This window comes from Scleropages formosus, chromosome 13 (genome assembly GCF_900964775.1).
Source record: "Scleropages formosus chromosome 13, fSclFor1.1, whole genome shotgun sequence".
Taxonomy (NCBI): domain Eukaryota; kingdom Metazoa; phylum Chordata; class Actinopteri; order Osteoglossiformes; family Osteoglossidae; genus Scleropages; species Scleropages formosus.
The window spans coordinates 28,781,810-28,803,051 of NC_041818.1; the positions used below are offsets into that span (position 1 = coordinate 28,781,810).

Below are 21,242 nucleotides of genomic sequence, written 5' to 3' on the forward strand. Positions count from 1 at the left end.
ACACGTTTGCCCAAAGATGCTTCGTTGGCGTTGAGCTTGAAGGGAAGTGTTGACCGGCAGGAGGGAGGGCTGAGAGAAGGTGTCTCACATGAACAGACCCCTTCAGGACTGGTGGAGGACAAAACGGAGATAGACAGGGAGCCATTGAGAACATGGCAAAATGGCACGACCAGAACACCAGTTTGGCCTCCCAGGTGCTGCTGACATCCAGCCAGGTATTTGTGCCATTCTTTTATTCCAGGAAGCAGAGCATCTGTTCACCAGAGGCAATTGTGGGTCCGTTAACTGGAGGTCATTTGACTTGTTTTCCTTATTTTTTATTTATCTATCTGTCTGATGCTTTTCTGCAAAGTGACCAGCAACGTCTTACTACTTACAGTGATTTACACATTTATACAGCAGGGTGATTTTTTTAAAATTTTTTTATTTTTTTTTTGCCCTGTGGAAGTTTGGGGTCAGTACCTCGATCAAGGCCACTACAGCAGGAGGTGGGATTCAAACCTGCAGCAGGTACCTCACTGTCAATTATTTGTACTCAGGATGGAGTGAGAGCAGCAGTATTTACTGGGCGCTGTCTATTAGGCTTTGATCCCAAACACTGCCGTAGTGGCAATAAACATGTGCTGTTACTCAATAATGTTATTTATCTAAATCTCTGCTTACCTTTCCCTTTGTCCTCTTTTTTTATGGATCCACTTCTGTGGGGGGGTAGCAGATAGTATAGTGGTTAGAGCTGCTGGATTTGGACTCAAAGGTTGCAGGTTTGAATCCCCCTCTCCAGCAGTAGTACTCTTCAGCAAGGTACTTGCCCTGAATTGCTCCAGTAAAATTACTCAGTTGTATAAATAGGTAACTTATCATTGTAAGTTGCTTTGGAGGAGAGTGCCACCCAAATTAATAAATGTAAATGTGTCACTTGGAGAAAAGCATCTGCCTCTCGCATAAATATATGTGTAAGTTTTTGGCCTTCAGATTTGTGTCTCACGTTGCTAACAGCGGGTCAAAGACTGAAGGGCGTGAGTGAAAAGGTGATTCCCAGTACTGTGGCTCAGTGGGCTCTTACCATGATTGTCACCTTTCTGTTCTGTCTTGCTCAGGTGGCTGGTGCAGAAGGGTGGTGTGTCTGCTGGCCGCTGTGACTCTCACCAAGGGGCTCCTGCTCACTGTGGCTTTCTTCTGTAAGTCACTTGTCTTTACGGCGTGCTCCTCCAGGCCATACTCTACTCAGACTGCTGCCATGTGCACTAGCCTGCTGCAAAGAGAGTAGCTTTGCTTCCTCCTCCAACATTTGCAAACGCTTCTGAAGATGTTACTGCGACAGTAACCGCAAACACCTTTGTAAACGATGAGACATGTATAATTTTTGCTATTATACCTGCAGGCAAGAATATTTAGTATTGCTGTGAGCAACGTCTCGTGTTCATGGGTAATTCACAGAAAAGCCCCTGAGTTGCCCTTGCCGTTACACAAGCCTTTTTGGCCTTAGTTTATTCACTCCGGTCCGGAGTCACCAGGTCATTGCAGTAATTGTTTTCCGATCCTGCATACGTCTTGACCTGAGATGCCTCCTGGCCATGTGTGTTTTGTTCACTGCAGTCTTGAAGCTGGCCGCACGGAAGCAGGAGCACCTGGCGCATTGCCATGCCCACCTCAACGCCACGGCAGTCCTGCTCAATGCCACCCAAGGTGCGCGAGGAACTCGGTGCAGGGACCAGGGCTCAGCAGTGGGCAGATCACACATTGTTTGGCTTTAGCCTATGGAAGGGCAGAGACGATTCCCTTGCTCTCTTAAAAAAGGGACCAGTTGTTCAATATATTTAATTTAATTGTATACTTCGGGGGGGGATGCGGTGGTGCAGTGGGTTTGGCCGGGTCCTGCTCTGCTTGGGGTGCCTTGTGACAGACTGGCATCCTGCTCTGGGTGTGTCCCCTCCCCCTCCAGTCTTGCACCCTGTGTTGCCGAGTTAGGCTCCAGCTCGCTGCGACCCCGCTCGGGACAAGCGGTTTCAGAAAGTGTGTGTGTGTATACTTGAGTAATTCTTCAGTAAATCAAAACATTACATTATGGTATCGTTATGTAAATTCAGTTCTGATTATTAATTCCTTATAAGAGAGGAGGGAGAGGAGCATCAGCTAAGTCTGTGCAACCATTTTAATGACACATTGTTCCAATAAATTGTTGAGGAGCTTAACGCCATTCGACATCTTAAGTGGATGATTGAACTTAGCAGTCAGTCTCAGTAGATGGGAAAATGGACAAATGCACGGGAACATACAGCATCACTTTCATACTGAATATGTCTGAGCAGCACTTACTGGGTGCCATTGTTTTGTATTTATGTTACACTACAAATGAGCTAAATTTAGCTCTGTAACTTTTCATGAATAAAACTGGTTTTCTTATTCCCTCCTTATTTATGTGCAATCGTAAAGCTAAACCCAGATGCGCACCATATAAAATCTTTACTGCAGCCTATATAGCCTCAATCCTCATATTACCAATGGTGGAATTATGAAGTTTTGAAGATGTTGTCTGTTTATTTTTAAGAGCCCTTTCATCACTTCTCTGTTTCATTAAATTCTTCTTTGTATCAAAGTAAATCGATGGCAGCAAATTACACCTAAACAGAATAGGACTGTGGAACCACCTTAATTTAACTCACTTCCGTAGTGTTTACAGCATGTCAGCTGTTCCTGGGTGTTTGTGATCAGCAACACGGCGAGGAATGTTGCACATGTTTATGGGATGAATCGGTCAACAGTCGGCATTGAGCAGAAGTTCGTGGGACGACATTTTTATTTTTATAATTTCAAATTAGATTCAATGCGGTTTGAAGATGCAGTTGAAAAGATAACCTCACACTTGTCCTCTGACCCTCCAGAGGAGATGTGTACACACTGTCCGCCACCATGGTCCTGCTACGAGACCCGCTGCTACTACTTTTCTGCAGGACGGGAGGGGGCCCGCACCTGGAACGAAAGCGCCCAGTTCTGCATGCAGTGGGATGCCAGCCTGGCTGTCATCGATGATCTCCGAGAGATGGTGAGTGGAGCCAGGGCCAGCGAGAAGGGAAAGGGAAGACACTGAAATACACACGGCCTTGATAGGCAGAGCCCCCGTTTCCTTCAGGAGTTCATCCAGGCAGAGATGAGGACATTGGCGCTGCCACAGTTCCCGTGGGTCGGTCTGACAGACAGTGCCGAGGAGGACCGGTGGCTCTGGCAGGACGGGAGCCTCCACCGCGATCGCGCTCTGTGAGTCACGGTTTTCACCTCTGGGGACTGCTTGTCCACGAATAACAGCACACGTTAAGTGTGGTTCTTAGACCCGTCATAAAGTAACCATTAAAGGTGCAGTAGCTGTGAGTGAACGGCTCTGTCTGTTGGATGGATGTCTGTTTTTGAGGAACCAGGAAAAATAGGCAGAGAAGAGCTCAGCAGGATGCCACACTGTAGTTTGGAAACGTGTGAACTCCCAGCTGAGCACTGCTGTCTCCGGTGTCGCCTGTTGTTTTTCACACCTCTAGTAGATGAGCCTGCTGCGCTGTAGGAACATGCAGAATGAGGTGGTGCTTCTGCCCGTGTGATGGCTTTGTGTGACCGTGACGCTTGTCGCGTTGTCTTCTAGGCCCAGTGTGCAGTGGAACTCTGACCAGAGGGACTGTGTTGACGTCAGGGGAGACGGGAGTCTGTTTGCTGTCAACTGCGAGGCGGTCGGGCCCTGGGTGTGCGAGAGGCCTGCAGTCAGACGCCATCTGGCAGCCCCCAGCTCCAGCCCTGGCCCTCCAATGGCCCCCAGGTCACCCTGACTGTGTGTGTGAGACGTGGGACTCATTGCGCTGCCGTGCACAAGTTCAACTGAACTTAGACGGGAGTTGGATGGTAACACCCTGAGTGCTCAGCAGACACTCGCTTCCTTGCTCATTGTGGGGTTTTGGACAAGCAGATCATGCTGCACAGCTGAGGTGGAACAGAGCCCCTGGACTACTGCTTATTCCGTTGCTCTCGTTCAAACCCGTTCCCAGCTCTTTTTACGCACTGCTTTCCCCAGAAGCTTGTATTGCTTCTTTCTTGAATACACTGTGAAATGTGTGTGTGTTTGTGTGTCTTTCCTTGTCTTGTTTTCCGAGCTGTTTCTTGGTTCATTGCTTTATGATACTGACAAGGAAGTGGAGCTACAGGGACTCCCCCCTCAACCCAGTGGCGGAAGGTCAGTGCAGGTTGTGTCCCTGACTGGAACGCTGCCACGTCTCACGCTGCTAATGTGGTGCGGAGGAGTAAGTTCATAGTACATAGTATCTTTGCAGCCACCTTTGGTACCATTGGTTCCACCTACACTTTTATTGGCACATTTACATCTCATGCAGTAGTTCTCTAGCTGTCTACTATGTTAACAAGATCAGAGTCAGTGGATTTGCCTTCCAGATTACAGTTCCATTGATTCTGTTGCAGTTGGAGCTTCGGTTTCCCCCTGTTGAAAATCGGCGAAGGCTCCTTGTCAGCTTTGTGGAAAACTTAATACTCATCTACAGTTAAGAGTGACAAACGTGACTGTCGCAGTGTGTCAGAAAAAATACATACAACTGTGCAATATATCACTTAGAGAGAGTGGAAAGAGACAAAAAGGCTGTAAGGATATAACAGCTGCAAAACGCCAGTGTGAACTTCCTATATCCTTCCCGCACTCTGCAATATGTGACCCAGAAGGTATGAGGATTTTCAACATTTCTGAAATGTACATTTGCTTGAGTACCAGGGCTTCTAAAATAATCCTATTTTCTTAAGCTTTTTTTAAGCCTCATTCCAAGAGAACTTAGTGTTAGCTTTGTACAAGAACAAGTTACTTACATTTATTTACATTGACTCTTTTAGCAGATGCTTTTCTCCAAAGCGACGTACGTCTCGGAAAAATACAACGAATACAATAATGAAGGAATGATAATGAATACAATACTTATTACTGTTTCCAGCGAATGTTTTACTATATCAATTCAGGATAAGTACCTTACTCAAAGGTGCTACGGAAGGAGTGGGTTTTAACCACAAATCTTGACTTTGTAGGGCGGCAGCTCTAACCACTATGCCACCTGCTGCCCAGGTAACTATACAGGTATAGCTGTTTTTCTCCACGACATCCTCCAGAGTCCGTACAGGGTTTCCTCTCCGTTTGTCTTCTGTCATCTCAGTCACGCTTGTTGCACCTGGACTTTCCAATCACATGGTGGTTCCTGAGCTCGGTGAGGAGATGGTGATGAGGGTTCGCCCATCCAAGGGGGCGAACAGCGGGTAGAGCTTCTCGCGGAACGTGTCGGAGAAGGTGAAGATGTGCGACTTTTTGTCCACGTTGTAGAAGGAGATCTGGCCCTCCTCGTAGTCCACGTAGACACCCACCTTGTGAGGCACCAGGCCCACGGGCAGCGCCGTCTCCGGCTGTGTGCAGGCGTAGAACTGGCGCGTGCTGCGCCACAGCACCCAGTAGCCGCTGCCCGGAGTCATGGCGAAGCGCCCTTGCTTCTTGGAGGAGGCTGTGGTGACGCCGAGCCGCCAGTAGCCGTTGTTGGCCAGGCTCACCTCCCAGTAGTGGCGGCCGCTGGAGAAGCCCTCCCAGCCCAGGACGCAGGGCCAGGCGTCGAAGCGCTGTGTGCTGAAGGGCACCTGGGTCTCGTTCAGCGCCTCCTGCACCCGCTTCCGGTCATCTGACAGCAGCAGCCAGGGATGGTTGGTCTTGGGGTCCAGGGACACATCCGCTGCGCAAGGAAAGGGAACATAAGTCAGCCTTCTCGCACAACCCGCAATTCTCTGCAGAGGATCCTCGTTGAGAAGTTAAACATCATTACCTGCAGCGCTGCAGATCCAGCTCCACACTGAAAGACAGGGGTGATGAAAAGTGATGAAACCAAGATGGTGTCAAGAAATGATAACCTTTTTTTCCTTCATTAAATCGTCTTAAAGCAAGCAAATGTACCTGAATTAGGGATGTATCTTGGAGTTCCTGTCGGGCAGACAGCAGATGCACCATTAGAAGGTTCGAGGAACCCTTGCTGGAGCTTTACTGTAATGGTGGTTCGGCTCATGCAGACAGGTGCCCGGACTCACCTGATTTCCACGTGCGCTGCTTGGCTGTGAGCCACAGCTGGGGAATGAGCTCCTGTGAGCGAAGAGAAGGCATTTAGGTCGCGGTGCACGCGTCTCGCTCAAATGGGCGTCATTGAGCTGTGTCACTATGGAACACGGGTTTTTTCCCCACAGTAGTTAGAGTTGCTACCTTTGGCCTCAAAGGTCAGAGGTTCAAATCCCACCTCCAACTGTAGTAAAATTACCCAGCTGTACAAATGGCCTGGAGCTCAGACTCAAAAACATTCACCGCGACCTGACTGGTGATGTGTGCATGTGCCATTGTGGACATGGAAGGACTTGCGGACGAGGTGGACGGACGTGTGCCTCACCTTACTGTCCTCCTTCAGCAAGGACCAGGTGATGAACTCCAGCAAGGGAAACAGGCCCACGAGGTTCCTCTTCCTCAGGCCGAGCTGCCGGAGCCGCTGGGCCAGCTCTTCTCCCGGCACCCCGCAGTCCTGCCGAAAGACACGACCTCTCGCGTTGGACAGGCTCGCTCATGTCCGCGGAGGAGGACAGCCCAGAGCATCTGGATGCGCTGATTCTAATGTTGTGTGGATGGGTTGATCTCACCGCCCGAATCAGAGCCCAGTGGTTCCACGTCTCATACAGATCAGTGTATCTATGCGTTGTCCTTCTCGTGGGCACACGCACACATCTCGGGCCCCTCACCTCAGACACAGCCAGGATCTCCTTGGCCCACTCGGTGACCCTCTGCTGCAACAGCTCGCCGTCCTCGACAACTTTGCCCCCTGGGTCTCCGTCCTGCGCGCAGGGACTCTGTCTGGAGAGCTGAGGCACAGAAGGCCATGGTGACGTGGTGAGGACCACAGAGCATAGAGACTAAAGACTTTATCGTGTCACTTTTGTGGGTTCACGTCCCCAGAATGGGGTCCTGTGCTGCCTGCGCCCCTGAACAATGTCCTCAGAAAGCAGACACGGGGCCAAATGTCACACTGCCTGTTTGCTAAAGGTCCTGCTCAGCAAAGTAGCAAAGTGTTGGAAAGTGACCCTTTTGCTGCTCCTGCAGTCCCAGCATGCCTCACCATGTCCACGTTGCTGAGCTCCTTAGCCCAGTGAAGGATGAGTTTACGACTCTCCTCGAGACTGCGCTCGGCGTGAGGGTCTGCGCTGTGCTGCCCGCTGGTGCCGGGCCAAGCCGCTCCGTCGCCGGTGCCCTACGACGACAGAGCACAGGTGCGGCTCGGGTCACGACGCAGACCCCTTCCTTGGCCCTCGGTCTCCCCGGGTGACCCCATCTCCCCAAGCAAAGAGCCTCTCCGAAGCCTTGTGGCCCGGTGATCTCCCAGCGCTCTGACCCTCGACCCTCCCTTCCCGCAAGGAATCGGGCCTCACGGACGTAACGGCGAGCTGTAAACTGTGATAAGAACTTCATTACTGCCGCTTATGAGGTTATGAACTGTTTTCCTGCATCAGCGAGCGATGGCTGTGCTGCGGTGTCCCTTGACAGCGCTTATCAAAGTCCCCGAGACCAAAGGCTATTAAATCCTTATCTCGTCTTTGCACGCAAACCGAGACTGCGTGAGGCTCGCGACTCAGGTGTCCTTACACTCAGGATGTACGAAAAACAAGGTAATTAGGGTTCGCTGACTGCGCTAATCTCGTTAGGGGGGCACTTTTCGGAAAAACTGCATATTGACCTGGATAAAAGCTGGAACTGGGGACGCTGGTTCTTCGGGGAACAACCGCAAGTTTACAGTCTGAGCGCTTGAATTGGTGGAGGATTCTGGGTAAGCGTCACTGAACTGTCCTCAGTCACTAGTCAGCTTCCTGACGTCCATGCAGCCAGAGGTGGGAATTCAGCGGCACAGATTTCTCTACATTACTCTCCTAATGGAAATATTAACAGGAAATTTACAGAGTTTTTACACCATAGCATCAAAGTGCACGACCCGTAACGGGAAACTGTAAGTGGACGCAATGGCCCTGCACCGAGACGTTCAATCGTTCGTTTTTGGTGCACAACCTGCACGGGCTTGGACTGAATCGGGCCTCTTGTCACCGGCACCAGGACCTGAAGCGGACTGTCGTGTGGCTCCGAATGCCTTTAGTTTTATTGCATTTACTGTTAGAGGACCATAAAAGGGCAATAACGTTGTGTCGTCCCGCACGCCGTTTCCCTCCGCTCGTTTTGCTGCTGGGGCCCGAAGCACTACGGGCCACCTGGGACGAACGGACGGACGGACAGAGGGACAGAGCACTTCCGCAGACCCACCTGGCAGAGCTGCTCCACCTGCTCCTTCCACTGCTTGATGAAGTCAACACACTCCTGCAGGCTGCGCAGCTCCCTCAGGCCCTGCTGCCGCGAGCGCTGCCGACGGGAGACACGGGAAGCAGAGAGGGAGGTACGAGGACGGAGAGAACCGGTTACTGACGGGTCGGCGAGTAAGGCACTGCACAGTCAGGACGGGACCCCCCTCCCCCGCACCGAGCCCCCGGTCCTCTCGCCACACCCAGAGATGTGGCTAAGGGGTGTCCGAAAGCAGCCAGCAGCCAGGGGTGACGAGTCGAGGGGCTCACCTGCAGACGCGAGGAGGCAGCGCCGGTGCTCCAGCGCACAGGGTTGCTGGGGGCCGAACTGTGGACCTGAACCTGCTCCTCGGGCAACGTCCAGCGCACGGCTCCGATCGAGTGGCTCTGGGTGGACACGTCCAGCCGCACGCGCTGCTGGGGCATCTCTGGGGTCCGAGGGAAACGACACGTTGGCTCAGTCGCTCGCAGCCTCCTCTCACTACCACGGTAAAGCCGTGCTGTTGCGCTCAGCGCCACGATGCACCGCTCCTCACAACCTGCTTAGCATTCGGACTCGACGCCATCAGCACGCAGAACGAGGACGGTCTTGGTCGCAAACGGGGGACTTACTGAGGGTCCTGTCCTTCAAGATGCTCTTCATTTCGAACTCGGCCATGCGTGCTGCGGCGAGTGACCTGCGCCGTTCAAACAACCACAGGTACGGTGCTGTTCAGTTCAATTCAATTCATTTTTATAGAGCGCTCTTCTCACGCAGTGACACGGAGCGCTTTAACACAGGCATAAGGCAAGAAAATCAAAGAAGACAGTCGACTAATGGCTACCGTAACAAAGTACTTTTTATAGAGCTATAAGTATGCTTACTTATACTGTTCTACTGCCCTTTGCCACCTCGGTATGAATTCTCACAAAAGTGCGTCACCGAAAAGCGGTGAAAGCTGAAACGGCGCAATCGAAGCGAAAAAGCCAAACTAGCAGCGGCAAAATCCTCCGACCAGCTCGACGGTGTCTCTCCACCTAGTCGCTTCCCTTCACCGTGATCAGGAGGCGTTGCCCTCTGCTCAGGTTACCCTCTTAGTTTTGGCTACATAGCTGTTCCACACATGTGATCGTCTCTTTGCGAGTTCTGCCTGGTAAATATTAAAAAAACTCCGTCCACCTGCAGTTCGATGAACACACAGTCTATACTAGGAGGTCTGTACAAGGACTATGCAACGTATCTCGTACTCTGTATTACGCTTGCGTTGCGTAACGATGTACGCGTAATCGTGCTCCTCGTTTGTCCAGATTTTATTAAATTTTTAACTCCAGCTCTTCCCTCAGCATTTCCAGACTAGTCCCTTAACTGCTTTGTGGACACAAATCTATTGGCCCATCTTCTTAACAACATTCATAATTAACAGGTGAACTCACCTGCTCAACAGCCCCTTTGTCGTTCTGCTAAAGTAACGCGATGAATGAAAGACGTTTCCCCACCGTTTCTAGCGGTCGCAAACTGGAAAAGAGGCATTTAGGCAAAAGGCTGCATTGATCAGGAAAAAAGGCGGGTGTGTTCAGGTACCTGAGCGAAGGAGGCCTGGCCAGGTGTGCAGGTGTTCAGCTGAGCGGCTGTGGCCGAGCGACTGCTCCGCCTGCCCTGCGCAGCGTCTTTTACCGACGGGCCGTTGCCCTTCGGACTCTGCCTCTCGCACTTTTACTTGCGTTTTGGCCTGGTGAATGACGCCAATTTCATACCGCCCTGGCATGACTTCCTCCAATCTTACCTAGGTGATGGCCTGCGATAAGATGACGTGTAACGGTTTACACTGGTGCCGCTTCCCTCCCTCCTTTCTCAGCAAACGGAGCCTCTGGACCAGGTCCCCGCGACGCACTTTTACCGACACGTGACCCGAGACGCACACGACGGGACGTCGTTCACCTTTACTCTCATGTCTTCGTCCTTCAGTGGTTCGCTTCCCGACGACCTGTCCGTCAGACGCCGAACCAAAGGAGCAGCTCGGCGAACAACCTTTCGCTTACTACAGTATTACGGTAACAAATGAGGGTGGGAATCGACTTTCCCGTAATATATTTCCTCTCGCAGTTTAGTGCGTGTAATCACCTAAATTCTAATGCAATTAACATTCTCCCAACTCACGAAGTGTAATTAAACACAAAAAGACAAAGAATGAGTGGCCGAAAACAGAACCGTAAAGTAACAATAAATGGGTAATAAAGACATCCTCTGAAAACTCTATGCAAATTTATTACCAGGAGCACAAATGACAGTACTTTCATTTTTAGAAGATTTATAACAAAGGACACACTCTTAAAATTTCTGAGCGCAAAGCAAGGGCTCCGTACGATTAGAGTCAAAAATTCCCTCCTTGGAAATTCGGCATGTCTGACATTTGCCGCAGTTTGTATTTTTCCACTCTTGTTTCGATATTCCCAGTTGGCAAGGTGACAGGGTGACGCCAACAGGTTTCCGGGAAGGTGCGTAAAATTTCTAGCAAGGAGTCCAGTGTTGATGGGTGTGTTCATCACCAGGTGGCACTTTGCGAGGCATGCACACACACAACAGATTCACAGCTCTGGTTTCCCCGTGCACCCGCTGGCTCGCAGCCCTGCTCACAGTTGCGCCTGCTGGGTTACAGCCCCGGCCAGCTGGTTACGGTCTCGCTCACCAGGTCACAGCATCGCCTGCTTTTCCATTTTCAATCACATTTGGGCTGAAGGAGGACTGATTGCTGCCAGGTGACCATATTTACAGCCAGCGCATATCTCTTAAAACAAGGAGCTCTGTGAAGATTAACAGAACTAGTGATCCTCCTCCCTCAATTATGAGCTCAGTAACTTGCAGAGAGCAGCATTATATCATCCAAACTTCCCGATCAAACCTGGCAGCTGATATGGCCCGCTCAGCTCTCACTTCCTTATTCCACATCAGAGTCTCAGGGGAATGTGCTTGATGTAATGATTTGGGAAGGAAATCTCAGGAGCTGCTATTCCATGTCAAAATCAGGTGCTCGGGAATTTTGGAACAGTTCTGGTCATGGGGACCTTCTGTTCATCCTGCATTTTATTTGACCAGACTCCTCGAGTGGAACCCAGGGGTCTTCTGCCTCATAGCCTAGCTCCCAAAGACTGAAGGGCATCTTCAGCTCTGTCAGAACAAAACTATTTGTTTTCATGGGCGAGAAAGTCTGAACGCTGAATAAATGCCGTAAATGCTGTGCAAGCTCAGAATCCACTCGTTGGACAGTGAAGCCAGATTCGACTTTAATGCTGTAGTCCCTCGCTCTAGGAAGCCAATGACCCTAATGCAAAGTTTTTAGAAGGAGAACTTGAGGTTCTGCACCACTTTTCATTTCACCAGCAGGGAACCCTATCCACCCATCATCAACAACCTCTCCTCCGAGTTAGGACTGCAGTGGTTCGGAGCCTATCCCGGAAGCATTGGGATTGAGGAGGGGCTCTCCCTGGGTGGGACGTCAGTCCATTGCAAGGCAATCATTCTCTCACACACACACACCTACACCTACAACAGTCTCCAATTCATCCGAAATCCACGTGAACATGAGAACAGCCCAGGTGCACCAAGACACCAGTGGTACCTGCTGAGCCACAATACATGGCAATGTCAGTGTGGTTAAAAACAGGTGAAAACTGTGAGTTGTCATTCAGGTGAAATGTATCGGATGAGTCATGCGAAGAGCCAGAAGTGGAATACGTGACTCCAGAGCAGGAAGGTGTTTACACGTGAATGTCAGGAATGAACTGCTTATTATGGGTGTTTCCCGTTATCACGGTGTGCCATTGCCTTCATGCAAAAATGAGCTGCTGAGACAAATGAAGAGAGAGATAACACTGAATTAGACTTATCTTTATTTGGTGTGCTTCGGGTTGCTGTGCTGCAAAGTGTTTGCGTGAACTCCGAAATGTTCATTGACAATTAAAAAAAGCAACTGGCCGAGCTGGTATCGGATAAAGAGTCGACAGTAGGGGACCCTCTGTCAGGTCTCAATCTAACTTTAGAACAGCAGGCGTTGACGTGGGAACATAATTACATTCATTTTTCTTTCATTTGATCTTTAGAGCTTTTGGACTAACTCTTGACTGTTAACGTTGGTGCTCTTTGTACCTTTTAAAGCTCTGCATTTTCAAATTATTGGCATTAAACTGTTAATGGGTCAAATTACGTCTCGGGCTCTTCCCTGACATTCCGCCGAGTTTTAACTTATTGTATGGAAATTGCTTTTCCGGGTGCAACCTTTGGAAAGCAAAGCACTGTGCTTTACTGCAGGAGCATAAAAGAGCCATGACCCAGAGGAGGAGCAGGAGGCCAGGGAGTTAGTTCCAGTCCTGAAAGAACTGCTTGAAGATGACCCGTTCTCGGCCTTGTGGGATGATCTCCACCTGGAGCCGGAAGGAGAGCGTTAGTGACTCGTCCCGAACACGTGTGTCCATGGGCAACAAAGGCGGTAGTGAAGGTTTGCTGTGCTGAGGGAACCCATCCAGCCGCGCACACGGATTCTGTTCCCCGTGAGGAACAAACGAACAGCTGCCACAGTTTGCTAACTGTGTTCTGTACAGACTGCACAAATCCTGGAGATGCCAAATTCGCGCAAATTACCCAATTGTCTAGTTGCACTGTTGTGATGCGGAAGGTCAGTGTCCTCCATTTGTCGTTTGGTTGTACTCACTTGGTGTGTTTGTGCAACAGGTAAAACTGCAGCTCTGTCTTTGTTTGGTCCACTTATGAAAGTCAAAGAATAGAGACAATATACTGTTCAAGAGAATTACTGAGAGCCAGTACTACAGCAGAGGGGATGTGTTCATGGTGCTGTTGTTCACCTGCGTCTTCATGCGGGGGTAATTCATCTTCTCGATGAAGCCATCGGCCATCTTGAGAGCCTCCCTCTTCTCCTCGGCATTGGCGCCACTGCCTGTCATTCAAATGAAGGAGTTAGCGATCCCACCCAGCAGTTCTCAGGCCACTTCCCCACGCGGCTCGACCTCACCTTTCCACACAAAGATCTTGCCGTTGGCCCCATTGTCCAGTATGAAGCAGTCGTCGCGCAGCAGGAGGTCCCTTGGAAATGGGCTTTTATCAGACACCTTGGTCAGCTTCATCAAACCCGTGGCATCAGACACCTGTCCAGGTAAGGATGGCAAAAAGGAGATTCCACATCCAGAGTGCACAGAAAAAGTGTGAACATTGTGTTTGCACTGAGTGAGAACAGTGCATGGCTCCACCAACCTTGTACAGGGAGGCAGAGTTCGAGGCATCAGCTCTGCTATCCTCTTCTGGAGTGCTGTCTTTCAGGTCGGGGACTGGACCCAAAACCTCTCAGTCACAAAGGTGGACGAGAAACGCACTACATCAAGTCACAGCAGAAATTGTTTCGTTCACCAGCTGACTGAATGCTAATAAAATATTACCTGGAAAACAATGTTGCTGTTGATCTGAAGACGTGCACTTTAAAGGATACACTTGTATTGGTTGTAACCTGGACATTTCTGGTACACATCTGCTGGTTAATGATGCTTACGTGGTTTGTATTCCTTAATGTCATTAAAAACGTTTAACAGTATCTTCTAAACAGAAGTGCACATATTAATGGTGCACCGGCACACCACAATGAGCAGTGTCTAATGTCTGAGTAGCACATTTCTCAGAACCATTTATACCTTTAAATGTGCTACGCCACAATTTTTGAAACGTAGAATATCATTTTAATTAAGCCTGCGGCGTATATGATCATGTCCAGGTGTGGACAGCACTACCTCCAGCATTTCTGTTGTCTCCTCCCCTTCGCTGACGTTAGTGATCTGGGCCTTGCCATGTCTCTCTGTGTCACGGATCAGAGTGGCGATCTCGCGCACCTTCTGCTTCTCGAAGATGTTTGCTTGGGATCCAACCCAGGACACAATCGTCTGCACCGCAGCCACAGGTGCAGGGTTACATATGGAGCATACACACACACACACTGTTATCAAGGAATCAGCGTTCTCCGGTGTCACCTCGCCCAGGTCCAGGATGAAGCAATCTCCTTTGTTGAAGCTCTCCCAACTGAGCTCGACCTCCTTAGCCCTGATGTTGCGCTTGCCCTTGATCTGGTAGAGCCTGTGAACTGGGCCGCAGCCAGACTGGCTCTTCCGGAAACCCGACTCGACACCACCCTCCTGCAAGAGAGAATGCCAGGTAAATGGTGCAGTGAAGTGGAAGAGGCCTCCATGCGAGGGCATTCAAACAACAACAGACAAGTGGCTTCTAGCAGGGAATTGCATTACTGATGGATGAGGATCTCCAAAATTAATGTGTTGGTACTTAGCTTGATTATGATGGCACTTTGCTCACAGTGCAGGAGCATCACAACACAACATGCTGGAGGATGTTCACCGCAGTTAGTGAATTCTGGGAACTGAACATCAAGGTTTTATCTGAATGATATGAAAATGACCACATTGCCTGGGATGCAAAGGAAACCTTGAATTTTGAAGAGTAGGTGGAGCAAAAGGTGGGGGGGCATGAAGTCAATGTGCTTCTGAGGTTCAAGGAAAAAAGCGTTCCTTTACCAGAGTACAGCCACAACCCCCTTCCCCTAGGGATCTGTCCTGCTGCTCACCTTGTAAGTGACTCCTCTGGGGAAAAGGCTCATGAACTCGGAGGACTCGTAACCCTGCACCTGGCGGTGCTGGATGGGGTCTCCTCCCAGGAAGTTGTCCAGCTGCGTGGCCAACATGGCGCAGGCCACCTGCTCATCACGAGACGACTTCTCACCTGTGGCAAAGAAAAGGGCGGGGCAGGATCGGCCACCCAGGTGAGACCGCAGGGCTCCAGGAACTTTCCTCATAGTAACAGTCAACTTGGTGTGAGCAAAACACTAGACGCACTATGGAAATAGCCGCTGCACTTGAGTAGTGGCACAAAACTTATGACACATTGATCGGCATATGGGACTTGGCCTTCCTCTCTACTTGAGAGAGGCTTCCCTCCTCCTCTCGCCTCTCCGTTCCTTCACCTCGCTTTCTGGAATACACCCCTAACAGTGCCTTCCCCCTCAGAAGTCCTCAAACCCTCCCTCACCCGTAACTGACTTACCGATCCACATGTGCAGGTCTGCACCCTCTTCGCCGCGATTATGCAGCACCAGGTATGAGTCCCCATTGAAGAATGCACCGAGCTCCGAGGGCTCCAGCGGCACGGCCTTCATCTTCTCTACCCGCCAGCACCTCAGCCCCGGCTCTCGTGCCTCTGGGCCAAACTGCCCCGGGGCAGCCTGGAAAGGAAGCATTCTGCAGGGGCAGACAGAGAGGAGGAGTCAGACAAGGAGGGGGAGGAGCTAGTTGATGTGGGAGGAGTCAGGAGTGGAGAATGGACACCCATAGGAGGAGGACATCAGGGCTTCAAGGAGGATGATGTCACTGTTACGTAACAGGAGTCCCTTTACCACATTTAGCCTACGTCCAAGCCGTAGCAATTGCCCCATTGCGGCATGTTTCACACAGGTTCTATCTTCAGCTCGGCACTCGCACTTTTTGTAGAGTTAATACACTAGCGTGCAACTGCAGACATTGGTGCTCAGTATTGGAAAGCAGAGAGATGTAGCTGGGTTTTGTTCGGTGGACATGAGGCTTAATATGTTAACATCAGTGTGGCGACAGCAGTTTTGAAAGCATTTGAAATTATTTTTAAAAACCTGCTTTACCTATTGGGCTGATGGTGGAGACGTCCCTCAGTGTCAGATACGATGACCTACTCCTAGCAGGAGCACGGCAGGATGTCATATGGAATAACTTCAGACTTTCACTGCTCTGTCACAACCATTCGCACATCACATCAGACCGAGGCGGTGAGAGAGGCGTCTTAGCAGAGATACCCAGCAATTCATGTGGCCTGAGGATTTCTGTCCTTACAAAAGCGTTTATTTCCTACTTATCATGGGTGTATTTCTACCATGGTACTTGAAAAGGTGTAAGTACTGCTCAGTGTGACATGGTGTACTGCAAAAATGCAGAAAAATCCATATTTACACGTAACATTTATGACATCGGTAAATGAAATGGGTCCTTTTAACACCGACCAGACAAATATGAGGACAAGAAAATACATTCAAACATAAATGCATATTACAAACAAAAACTGTCTACAAATTGCGAACAGGCATGAAACCAAAAGAACACAAAAGAGTCACGAATAATCAGTCAACTGCGTCTCCTCTACAAGTTAGCAAACCGTCTTGTGTCAAGCGGGATGTGCCCAGAGGTACAAAGAGGCTGTTTGAGCAGCGTGCGAATGAACGCTCTGGAGTTCAACTGTGGAACTCAGGTCATCGCCATAGAGGAAAAGTGGAAACGTGAACCTGCCACCCACACTGCCATGAAAATCTGCAGAATGTCATTGCAGGGGAACCAGACCTGCAGCATCGGTGCGTGTCGCTGCTTACCGTATTCATCCAACCCCAAGGAAACACACACACAAATCTCTGCACACACCCACACCCACACCCACACAGAAGTGATAACGGATCATGCCGAAAAGTAACGGTGGGACATTTACATTACCTTTACATGTATTCATTTATCAGACACTTTTCCCCAGAGCGACGAACATCTCATAGAAAATACAAAGTGTTCATTACTGTAGCGGGAAGAGACACTTAGATACAGTACAGACGTGTGATTCTTAAGTACAGTTAGTTTCTTCCCACCATATGAACCAACGGTCATCACACAAGTAGGGACAGGCCAAGTCATGCACCGGAATGCTCACAAACGCGCTCACGCAGCGAGCGGACAGGCCCGAGGTGCGTCCGAGGCCGCGGGCCGAGGCGCGCAACGCAGGAGCTACGCTGAAGAGCAAGTAAGGTTGAAAACGTTTCGGTACACTTAACTGCATTGCTCCCTGGGCCAGCTCCGGCGCGGGATCCAACTGCGGCTCCATCTTGGTCGGCCGTGCGTGAATGAGTCTGCGTGTGCGTCTCTGTGTATGCGTGTGTGTACTTGCGCACCCAGGTGAGCGAGTGCACCACTGTCCACCCTCGCTTGGCCCTGTTAGTTTATATGCAGGAGGTAACCAGAGCCAGGGCAATAATCCGAGCGCCCATCAAGAGGACGCCCCGTGGGGGGGCCGGGAGTCAGGTTCCTCCCCGTGGCTAAAGACCACAGGGATAAATAGTACACCTGCCCCACCCCCCTCGGCGGCTCCAGGGGAAACAAAGGGAGGCAAAGCGGCAGAATCGAACGAATCGAAGGCAGGGGAGCAGTCGCCTGTGGGCAGCGTTGACGGATGACCAGTGAGCATCACGTTGTCATCTCCGCTCTTCCAGGAAGAGGCAGATGAGCAGGGGTGCGAGTGGAAGGCTGCATGTTACAGCCGACTCTGAGTGTCCAGTCACACCCATATCAGAGGAAAGGAATGTGTGATCATCTCAGCTATCAACTCCACGAACCAGTTCCTAAACTAACAACGAAACACGCTGCTGCAAACTATGAAAAGATGGGAAGATGCCTTCAAGAAGTTAATTTCTTACCTTGATGTCCCGAGGAGGTCGTGTGCAGATCAGTGCTGAACAAGGAAACGGGTGGCACAAAGAGCCATGTTTTGCAGACTTCCTGCCTCAGGTCTCGGAGCTGCAGGAAACCCACCCCTTGGCTGCAACACGACCTGCATGAGAGGGAGGAACAGAAAAAAGGCACTTGGACCATTTTTGGATCTGTGGCCTCTGGTCTTCCCGTCATAGAGAGACTAGTCTGTTGGAGCTTTTAGAGAGGCCTTAATGCGTCTTAAAAAGATCACTTGAACTAACTCTTGACACATACCTTGACAAGGAGATGGCTGAGACCATTTTACTTCATCACCCCTCTACGAGGTTCTACTCTGAGTTTGTGAGCAAAGCTGTAATACACATGTATTTACTACAGAAAGCAGGTCAGTGGGAGAAGGAGGACAGAGATGGCCTCAAAGGAGGGAGGGAGGGAGGAAGGAAGGAAGGAAGGGAGGGAGGAAGGAGGGAAGGAAGGGAGGGAGGAAGGAAGGAAGGAAAGGAGGGAGGAAGGAAGGAAAGGAGGGAGGAAAAAAGGAAGGAAGGAAGGAAGGAGGGAAGGAAGGAGGGAGGAAGGAAGGAAGGAGGGAGGAAAGAAGGAAGGAAGGAAGGGGGAGGGAGGGAGGAAGGAGGGAAGGAAGGGAGGGAGGAAGGAAGGAAAGGAGGGAGGAAAGAAGGAAGGAAGGAAGGAAGGAAGGAAGGAAGGAAGGAAGGAGGGAAGGAAGGGAGGGAGGAAGGAAGGAAGGAAGGAAGGAAGGGAGGGAGGAAGGAAGGAAAGGAGGGAGGAAAGAAGGAAGGAAGGAAGGAAGGAAGGAAGGAAGGAAGGAGGGAAGGAAGGGAGGGAGGAAGGAAGGAAGGAAGGAAGGGAGGGAGGAAGGAAGGAAAGGAGGGAGGAAAGAAGGAAGGAAGGAAGGGGGAGGGAGGAAGGAGGGAAGGAAGGAAGGGGGAGGGAGGAATGAAGGAGGGAAGGGAGGGAGGGAGGAAGGAAGGTAATCTGGAGAAGGAACACAGCTGCATGGCAGTGGACGTATACTGAGGAGGTGTGGATCCCTCAGGAGGAAGCTGGATTGACCAGTGCAGAATGTTGCTCTATTGCTCTGCTTACTTCACAAGTCTGACTCCTGCTGCCAAACCGCCCATCCAGAAGGACGTTCCATACCGACCTACGTTAAGTCACACTAACCCTCTTTTCCAAACAATTATTGCACGAAAAAACTCACTTTTTTGCACTACCACTTTAAAATCTCAGTTTACATTTCTATGTATTTATCGACCACACCACCGCGCTTTATTCCATTTTATTCCCCAACTGTACTTGAGCTGAGCAGCTAGCAGGGAACCCTGGACAAGTGGCGGAAACTCTTGCACTTCATGACTAACATGATCAACAGGGTAGTATTGTACTGTAAAAGTGATCCTTGACACTGTATGAACTGTAATTAAATATCGCCTCACGGAAGAGCTGCTGGGGGTGCGGTGGTGTGGCAGGTCTGGGGTTCGAGTCTCGCTTGGGGTGCCTTGCGACAGACTGGCATCCTGTCCTGGGTGTGTCCTCTCCCCCTCCAGCCTTGCGCCCTGTGTTGCTGGGTTAGGCTCCAGCTCGCTGCGACCCCACTTGGGGCAAGCGTCCCCTGATATTGGGTTGAGGATGACCGGTGGTGTCGTGGTTGGAGCAGCTACCTCTGACTCTAAAGGTTGCCAGTTCAATCTCTGCCTCTGGCTGTAGTGCCCTTGAACAAGGTGCTTGCCCTGCAATTGCTCCAGTAACCAGTTGTGGCCCTGCGATGGACTGGTGCCCTGTCCAGGGTGCGTCCCCCCCACACCCCTTCAGCCTTGTGCCCAATGTCTTAGGGATAGGCTCTGGCCCACTGTGACCCTGCTTGGGACAAGAGGGATTGAAGCTGGCTGGTTGGTTGAAAGAGCTGCTATGAGTCACAAGCACTCAACTTTGGAATCCTGCATCTGCAGACTCTGCCTATATTGACTTGCGTGTGTGTGTCATCACCGACACGTGTGAGATGTGCACAGACACCCAATTAGTAAGGGCTTTTATTGATCTGCTGAAATTCCAATGCAGAGAGGAACTCCCTTGTTTCCATAGCGATACATTGTTCTCTCCAAACAAGAGAGACTCACCACATCCAGGACTCCATGCTGAAGAAGTGGTCGTGAGGGACGCCACACCCACTGGAAACTTCCAGACAGACAGACATACCCGTGACACCTAGTCTGCCGGGGTGCTGTACTCCAGAGCGAAGGCCACGTACGCGAACACACCCGCAGAGCACGAGGAGGAAACGTCCAAGAGACGAATCCATTGCTAGCAGAAGTCCGAGCGTTTCTGAACCTGTCTGGAAACCAGAGGCACTTGAGCTCTTCTCCATTATATTGCTGCCCGTCTCCCCTCCACCACGTGTGAAGTGATACCTGAGCCGGGAAGGACATCCAGCAACATGAACACACCACCACAAAGACCAAATGATGTATGGTGAAAACAGGATGTTTTACCAACTGTGGAACAATTTAGTAAGAAACAGGAGCAAATGTGGATGGTTTGAAAACACACTCAATGCAAGTTATCCAAAGTGCAGTGTAAAAGCTGGAGTGGAAAACTATCCAGAGTCGCCCTTGACTCGATGGCACCGAATGATGTAGAGTAGTGGTTAATGTCGCCGCCTATCAGCTCTCAAGGGTTTCGGTTCAAATGCCCCCTCCTGCTGTAGTACCTTTGTGTAAGAGGTTCAATGTAATTAAAACCAAGTGCCTTTAGAGAAAAGCATCTGCTAAATGAATGCCAGTATCTCAGCTCTCTAGAGCTGTGCATTCATGTACCATGTTTACTTATTTCTGAGGTTCTACAAGTTCATCTCCCCGGTGACTAACTACTGAAAGAAACTCCTGCCTTTCACCAATGCAGTTGCTTCAATGCAGTTCAGAGCAGTGAGAGCGCCACCTGGTGTCTGGGTCGAGCCACTTCGTAAATGCTGCGTGTACCATGCAGAACACAAGAGACTGACAAAGTAGGTTTTGTAAAACTTTTTAATCTCAATTCAAAAAAGATACAGCAAATGAAATATTGGATCAGTTTCTATACAGTGGCAAATTTCAATCAATTTTCCCCACTTCCCCAGAGACCCTGTCCAGCCCTGACAAACTTGGAGGAAAACCCTGTCTCACCACCAACTCACATTATACGAGTCACTGGGACGGACACACACACACACACACACACACACACACACACACACACACACACACACACACACACACACACACACACACACGGGTGCTGGGAGTCTGACCCCAGATCTGAAGTAAGATTCA

At 50.4% G+C, this 21,242-nt stretch overlaps 3 protein-coding genes across 4 annotated transcripts; 1 reads left to right on the plus strand and 2 right to left on the minus strand.

Moving 5' to 3' along the window:
- Positions 1–43: 43 nt before the first annotated feature.
- Positions 44–4,041, plus strand: LOC108922880 (C-type lectin domain family 12 member B-like). Of its 2 annotated transcripts, none has more exons than XM_018733290.2 (6): positions 44–215; positions 1,098–1,178; positions 1,597–1,686; positions 2,883–3,043; positions 3,131–3,255; positions 3,629–4,041. In XM_018733290.2, exons 1-6 carry the CDS (start codon positions 161–163, stop codon positions 3,807–3,809), a joined length of 693 nt encoding a protein of 230 aa, XP_018588806.1. In that variant the 5' UTR covers positions 44–160; the 3' UTR covers positions 3,810–4,041. The 2 variants fall into 2 exon arrangements, with proteins under 2 accessions (XP_018588806.1, XP_018588807.1); XM_018733291.2 differs by having other exon boundaries at positions 2,952–3,043.
- Positions 4,042–5,214: 1,173 nt separating this feature from the next.
- Positions 5,215–9,031, minus strand: LOC108922901 (E3 ubiquitin-protein ligase TRIM39). The gene is made up of 11 exons (XM_029257689.1): positions 8,990–9,031; positions 8,659–8,802; positions 8,354–8,449; positions 7,960–7,968; positions 7,164–7,295; positions 6,790–6,909; positions 6,447–6,575; positions 6,097–6,148; positions 5,966–5,992; positions 5,838–5,864; positions 5,215–5,747 (listed from the first exon to the last, which is right to left on the minus strand). The coding sequence occupies exons 1-11, from the start codon at positions 9,029–9,031 to the stop codon at positions 5,215–5,217; spliced, it is 1,311 nt and encodes a 436-aa protein (XP_029113522.1).
- Positions 9,032–12,264: 3,233 nt separating this feature from the next.
- capgb (capping protein (actin filament), gelsolin-like b) lies at positions 12,265–18,205 on the minus strand. The gene is made up of 10 exons (XM_018733496.2): positions 18,196–18,205; positions 17,907–18,040; positions 15,476–15,669; positions 15,000–15,154; positions 14,395–14,556; positions 14,158–14,307; positions 13,631–13,717; positions 13,392–13,524; positions 13,225–13,316; positions 12,265–12,786 (listed from the first exon to the last, which is right to left on the minus strand). Exons 3-10 carry the CDS (start codon positions 15,666–15,668, stop codon positions 12,721–12,723), a joined length of 1,038 nt encoding a protein of 345 aa, XP_018589012.1. The 5' UTR covers position 15,669; positions 17,907–18,040; positions 18,196–18,205; the 3' UTR covers positions 12,265–12,720.
- Positions 18,206–21,242: the final 3,037 nt, after the last annotated feature.